The 7,504-nt window shown below is 40.7% G+C and overlaps 1 protein-coding gene across 1 annotated transcript; it reads left to right on the forward strand.

Annotated features, from left to right (window-relative positions):
- Positions 1-2,327: 2,327 nt before the first annotated feature.
- LOC132045410 (uncharacterized mitochondrial protein AtMg00860-like) lies at positions 2,328-2,645 on the forward strand. The gene has a single exon (XM_059435990.1). It carries the CDS (start codon positions 2,328-2,330, stop codon positions 2,643-2,645), a length of 318 nt encoding a protein of 105 aa, XP_059291973.1.
- Positions 2,646-7,504: the final 4,859 nt, after the last annotated feature.

Here is a 7,504-nt window from a genome sequence, read left to right on the forward strand (position 1 = left end):
GTATGCCTCATGATGATTCAGCAAGCCATGTGGTTCGCTCGGTCACATGCAGTATGGCACCGAGTGCCGTGTTTCGCCCAGGCCATGGTTCGGGGCGTGACAAGGATAAACATTTGGCCAAAGGACCATGCCTTATGAAAGAAGGGTTAGCCTTACATACCTTTCCGTGCAACTATTCTATCACTTGTACGTTCTTCTTCAAGGCTCACGTTCTACCTTCATTGAAGTGCAAACTCATATTAGATAATAGATAGCTTAGCATTCATGATTAATTCTAGAGAAAAATCGGACAGCATCTCCTTTATTTATACGACTTCCCTCGTATTACACATCAATTCCCAAACATCAATAATAGCATTCACAATATCATCACAATAGCTTTTAGCCAACTACATTACTCTTACTTCACAATTCACTTCAACTCATCCATATTCATAGTCATACCTCGACAATACGCTCATTCACATACAATGTCGATTCCATACTCTCAATATCATTTATAACATAATCATATTCATAACGTATCAAGAATCATAACTCATTCCAAACATTTACTCAAAAGTGACACTATTCACACATTCATGACCCATTTCCTTTTTCCTTATATAGTCCAAGTGTTTCAACTTCCAAATACTTTAAACAACATGGAAACATCATAAAACTTACCTTAGATGGTGTAGGATTGAACCTTGGTGGCATATACCTCACTTGAGCAAAACCCTAGATTTTCCTTCACTTGAATCCCTTGTTTTTTATGAGCTTTAATGGGTTTTCTTACTTTGATTCACTTGGTTTAATGATAACAACCTTTGATCCCCTTTGGATTCTTGTTTATGAAATATATATGATGCCCTAGAGACTTTAGAGAGAAGTGGAGAAGTGTTGGAAATGAAATAATGAAGTTGGGAACACATTTATACACTTAGAACATTTCAGCCCGTCGGGAGTTCCACGGATTGTTCCACGGTCCGTGGAACCTAGTGTTGTCCATGAAGCTGGTCGTGGTTCATGACCAGCCGTCGTCTTCTATCTTTGCGAGTTCCACGGACCCATCCACGGTCCGTGGAACACAATGCTGGCCGTGGAACCTGGCCGTGAAACCCACTACTTCACCAAGTTCGATCCCGTCGCCTCGTTTGATCTCCAATCCTTATGGAACCTTCTTAACACTTATTTATCACTTCATTAACAATCTAAGGGGCGTTATAACTCTTCCCCAACACATCATTAAGTTGTCATCAACTTACTACTCATAAATCCCTTCTGATACTTATCGTACACATGGCCTTCTCTTGGCAACTTTCTCGTCTAACCTCGAATGTCTTCCAAATCTTATTTAAAATCATTAAATGCTATTTATTACTTATTGAAACATCGTATACTTCGTACTCCTCATTAGCCTATTCACTGTGACTCAACGAAAAAATTTTCCGAGGTGTAACAACAAAACCTTCAATTATTGAGCCACCAAAGTTAGAACTCAAGCAACTTCCATCCCATATTAGATATGAGTTTCTTGGAGCAAATAGTACTCTCCCAGTTATTGTGTCATCACTTCTGAATGAGGGCCAGACTCAAAGACTTCTCACATTCTTGAGGAAACATTTGAGGGCCTTGGGTTGGACTATTGCCGACATCTGAGGGATTCCCTCCGGAATTTGTGAGCACCAAATTCAGCTGGAAGAGAAAAGTTCACCAAGTGTTGAGCATCAGAGAAAATTGAATCCACCGATACAAGAGGTGGTAAAGAAAGAGATTATTAAGTGGCTAGATGCTGCGGTGGTTTACCCAATTGCCAACAGTCCAGGGGTGAGTCCAGTTCAATGTGTGCCAAAAAAGGTGGCATCACTGTTGTCCCTAATTCGAAAAATGAGTTGATACCTACAAGAACTGTCACCGGTTGGAGAGTTTGCATGGACTACAGAAAGCTGAACACTGCATCTTGCAAGGACCATTTCCCTATGCCTTTTATTGATCAAATGCTTGATCGGCTAGCCGGAAGGTCTTATTATTGCTTCTTGGATGGGTACTCTGGGTACAATCAAATTAACATCGCATTGGAAGATCAAGAAAAGACTACTTTCACTTGTCCCTATGGGACATTCGCTTTCAGCCGAATTCCATTTGGTCTTTGCAATGTCCCAGCTACTTTCCAGTAATGTATGATGTCCATATTCTCCGATATGGTTGAAAACTTTCTTGAAGTCTTCAAGGATGATTTATCGGTTGTGGGAGATTCATTCAATGAATGTTTAGACCATCTTGATCGGGTGCTACAAAGGTGTGAAAAGACAAACCTAGTTCTTAACTGAGAAAAGTGTCATTTTATGGTAAAGGAGGGAATTGTCCTTGGCCATAAGATTTCCGAGAAAGGGATTGAAGTTGACCAAGCCAAGATCGATGTGATTTCAAAACTCCCTCCTCCCATCTCAGTTAAGGGGGTTCGGAGTTTCTTGGGGCACGCTGGATTTTATAGAAGGTTCATCAAAGACTTCTCAAAGATTGCAAATCCAATGTGCAAACTTTTGGAAAAGGAGTCGAAATTCAATTTTGATGAAAAGTGCATCAAGGCTTTTGAAGAGTTGAAGTTGAGATTGACTTCAGCCCTTATTGTTGTGTCTCCGGATTGTTCTTTACCTTTCTAATTGATGTGTGATGCTAGTGGTCTTGCTATTGGCGCTGTGCTTGGTCAGCGGCTCAACAAAATCTTGCACCCAATTTATTATGCAAGCAAAACACTAAATGGAGCTCAAATGAATTATACAGTGACAGAGCAAGAGCTTGCTATTGTTTATGCTTTCGAAAAGTTCCAGGCCTATTTGTTGGGTGCCAAGTTAGTGGTTCACACTGACCATGCTGCCTTGTGGTATTTGATGGCTAAAAAGGATGCTAAGCCACGGTTGATTAGATGGGTTCTATTGCTACAAGAATTTGACTTTGAAGTCAAAGACCGAAAAGGGTCAGAGAATCAAGTGGCTGACCATCTTTCCAGACTTGAAAAAGTAGGGAGACCGACTAATGTGCTAGATATTGATGACACTTTTCCGAATGAAAGAGTATTGGCGGTCTCTAGTGATTTGGTACCATGGTATGCTAATATTGCTAATTATTTGGTAACCGGCATTATTCTTGAAGATTGAAGGCATATCAAAAGAAGAAATTCTTGAGAGATTTCCGACAGTATTATTGGGATAAGCCTTATTTATTCCGGACTTGCGCAGACAATATTATCAAAAGATGTGTGGCTGAGTCTGATGTGATGGAAATATTGGAAGCTTGTCATGATTCTCCTGTTGGGGGGCATCACAGTGGAAATAGAACTGCAGCCAAGGTGCTAGAGTGTGGCTAATATTGGCCCGCCATCTATCGTGATGCGAATATGCTGGCACGTTTTTGTAATAAATGCCAGCGCCAAGGCACCATAGGTCGGAAGCATGAAACACCAATGAATTTTGTGCTTGAGGTGGAGCTCTTTGATATGTGGGACATTGATTTTATGGGGCCATTTGTGAGCTCATATGGCCTGAAATATTTTCTTGTTGTTGTGGATAATGTCTCCAAATGGGTGGAAGCGATGGCCTTTCCCAACAATGATGGAAAGAGAGTCATTGTCTTCCTAAAAAAAAAACATCTTCACAAGATTTGGCAGTCTTAGAGCCATTATTAGTGATGGTGGTTCTCACTTCTGCAGCAAACCATTCGCGGATCTCCTTGAAAAATATGGCTTGCATCACAGGGTTGCCACTCCATATCATCCTCAGACGAGTGGTCAGGTTAAAGTCTCCAATCGAGAAATAAAGAGCATCTTGGCAAAGACAGTCAATATGAATCACACTGACTGGTCCAAAAAGTCAGATGATCCTCTATGGGCATATTGCACAGCTTTCAAAACACCTATTGGGACTTCATCGTATAAGCTGGTATTTAGGAAGGCATGTCATTTGCCTATTGAGCTTGAGCATAAGGCCCTTTGGGCATTGAAAAATTTGAACATGGATTGGTATGAAGCAACCAAGCTGAGGTTGTTTCAAATCAACGAGATGGATGAATTTAGATACAATGCCTATGAAAGTGCAACATTGTACAAGGAAAAAATGAAATACTATCATGAATCAAGATCCTCGAAAAGGGATTTTCAGCCAAAGGATTTAAGTCTAGTTCTACAATTCGCACCTAAAGTTGTTTCCGGGCAAGCTCAAGTCTCGATGGTCAGGGCCATTTGAAATTATCGATGTTTCGTCAAATGGATGCATCATTGAAGTGAAAATCGAGGATGGCACTCGGACTTTTAAAGTAAATGCGCAGAGGGTGAAGCACTATCATTGGTGCATTGATGATGGCAAAGTGGTTGATAGGTATCGTTTAAAACACGATTCCTGAGCTAGCAATTGAGGTATCACATCGTGCCGCGACGTTAAATCAAGCATTGTGTGGGAGGCAACCCACATTTACTGCTTTATGTTATTTTAAATATCGTATTTCCATTGTTTTCTTTTGTGTCTATGATGTTTGCTGATGTGTTAGAACTCTCATGAAAGAGGAGGCAAAACGAATTAAGTGTTGGGCTTGCACTAAAAGTTGCTCCACGTTACGCTGGCATAACACATGCTACGGCCCGTAACATGGAGCGTAATAAAAAGAGGAGAAATGATGAAATCATTGAAGGAAGGAGACCAGTGTTATGGTCTATAACATGTGACCGTAACTTTGAGTAACACCTGAATAGCCCTTTGGAAATTTAACGTTTGTTACACCAGGTATTACAGTCCGTGACACGAGTTATGGACCGTCATTTGAATAATTGCCAGGTCATTAATGAAGCATGAAATGGGGTCGTTTGGATCGACTGTAACATGCATTACGGCTCGTACCCTATGTTACGGTCCGTATTTGGGAGCGTAACGGTCGGGGAAGATTTAAATACCTTACCCGATGGTTACCCTCTCATTTTCCACAATTTCAAACGGCATCTTCACCACCCTTATAACTCCTCTTCACCCCTATAACTTCCCTTATCATCTCTTCACCTCTCCCCTACCATCTCTCCCTTTCTCCCTCACTATCTAAGAGTTTTTTTTTTTTAAGTTCATCGCGGAGGCCATTCGTTAATTCTCAAGTTTTTCTTCCATTTCAATTACATCTTTCTCCAATCAGGTATGTTGATCTCAAAACCCCTACTCGTATGTTCCTTCATGATTCAATTCGTGTAGCCATGATGTGTGACTTTTAAGTTTTGAAGTTTCATTGATTGTTGGACTAGGGTGGGGGTTGGGTTCAGTATGATTGTTGTTTTATTGGACTCGTGAGCACAAGGGCATTGTTTCCCACTGAGTCGGAGGGCATCCCAATTGAAAGTTTTACTTATGAAACTAGTAAATTGGTTTCTTTGTCACGACCCGACTAAGAACCGTAGACGAATCTTAGGGGCTAACACAGTACCCCGCTCATATTACTCGTAATCATATCGTTACGCGATCGTTCGTTAATAACTTATAATCATAGGGAAACCATTTTCATTTGAATCATAATTACTTTTATATACATAAGCCCTCTGGCTATCAAAATAATACATATATACATATGGGAAAAATCGTAAGACCAAACTACCCATACGTGCGTATCAATGAGCCTCTACTAGAGTACTAGACATATGGAAGGGACGGGACCCCGTCGTGCCCAAAAAAATAGATATATACACAAAATCATAAGCAATGGCACCTCGGAACAATGGAGTGCTCTCAAGTACGGTGATAGCTCCTATGGTTTGGATCACCTCCTATCTACTTGTGGGCATGAACACGACGTCTAAAGAAAGGGACGTCGATACGGCATTATGCGAGTATGTAAGGCGTAAATAAAATGGGCATAATAAAGAAATCACGAAACATAAGGTGAAAACATAACCAGCAGCCTTTAAAAGTAAATGCATTTTAAACATATCACATACATCAACTTATCACATATAATCCTCGTTTACTCGCGTCCGGTGTACCATCATACGCCGCCCATTAGTGGTGTCATGTCCGGCCGTACGAGCACGGTAAAATCACAAGCGACCCGCGTTAGCGGTGACATGTCCGGTCATTTAGGCGCGGTATAATCTGGCCGACCCGCATTCGCGGTGACATGTCCCGGCCATCTAGGCGCGGTAGTTACATGTCCGGCCAATCTATAATCGTATACATCTCATAAGCTCGTCATAAAACATACATTAGAGTCCCTAAGATAATCTATAACCATATCGGGGTGACGTAAGGTCGAAAACCCCGATTCTATTATGGGGAAAATCATAACCATCTTACCTACCTTGAAGGAACTAGTATCATAAGGTGGGTCTATCAATAATAATTAATGTCATACCATAGGCTTTAGAATCTCTATATATGTTGTCATATTTCCGAATGTGAAGAAGTTCATGGAAGGAAAAAGGGAATTCGTTTAATGAGAATCATGCCTTAAAAGGAAAGGACTAGCCTTTTATACGTTAATGATTCGTTAACTCTATCACTTGGATGCTTCTCTCCAATGCTCACGTTTCTACCTTTACAGAAATTCGTACCAAGATTAGACAATCGAAGACATACTTATGCTTAACTAAAGCTAATGAAAATCGGTTAACATCTTCCTTTATTTCGATAACTTAATAATAATAATAATAATAATAATGAAGATAATAATAATTCCCAATATCATAACAACAACCACCATATCTTAATCCACAATTTCATCAAGCTAGACATTATCAATCCCAACATTCCCTATCACTCCTTATAACCTAGCTATGGCACGCGTCCGTGTCCATATCGTACAATGCCTACTCTGACATCTTTACCACCATTCATTGCTAGATTGCACTCATTACATATCAAGAACTATGATTCAAGTCAAGTCATGATTTTAAAAATATCTTTATTTTCATACCTCCCGCCTTATGTTCTCTTTTTCTCCATAATTCAAGTCTTTTAACCTTGATAGTTTAAATAACATGGAAGAATCATAAAACTTACCTTAATCACTTGGAACTAAGCCTTGAGTTACTCCACTCCATTAGAATGAAATCCTCCACTTGCGTGCCCAAGAAATTCTTACCCTTCACAAACCCTAATAGGCTTCCTAGTATTTGAACCCCTTAATTCTTGGCTTTGATCTTGGCTTTTTGGTATAGATTGTTATGAAAATGGAGGGAGGGTTTTAGAGAGATATAGAATCTGCTTTTTGTGGAAAATAATGAAATAAAACGTGGGTTCTTATATTTATAGACAAGGCTGGAAACTTCCAAATCGGCGGGTCGACGAGCAGGGTCGACGGCTCGTCGACGTGCGCTGTCGATCCCTCCGCCCCGAGATGTCGATAGTAGAACACCGTCGACGGTTCCCGCAATCGGCGACTCGTCGCGTGTCGACGGTCGATCCTGGGCGTCGACGCTAGCGGTGTCGACGGTTTCTGACTTGCTCCCGATTTGTTTCACTTCCAATTCCCTCAAAAATGCAATGTGAGAATACAT

Source organism: Lycium ferocissimum, unplaced genomic scaffold, assembly GCF_029784015.1.
Source record: "Lycium ferocissimum isolate CSIRO_LF1 unplaced genomic scaffold, AGI_CSIRO_Lferr_CH_V1 ctg6582, whole genome shotgun sequence".
Taxonomy (NCBI): Eukaryota; Viridiplantae; Streptophyta; class Magnoliopsida; order Solanales; family Solanaceae; genus Lycium; species Lycium ferocissimum.

What these genes read in the sequence shown, in the direction of transcription:
- LOC132045410 (XM_059435990.1), top strand. Translation starts at nt 2,328, where the DNA reads ATGGTAAAGGAGGGAATTGTCCTTGGCCATAAGATTTCCGAGAAAGGG.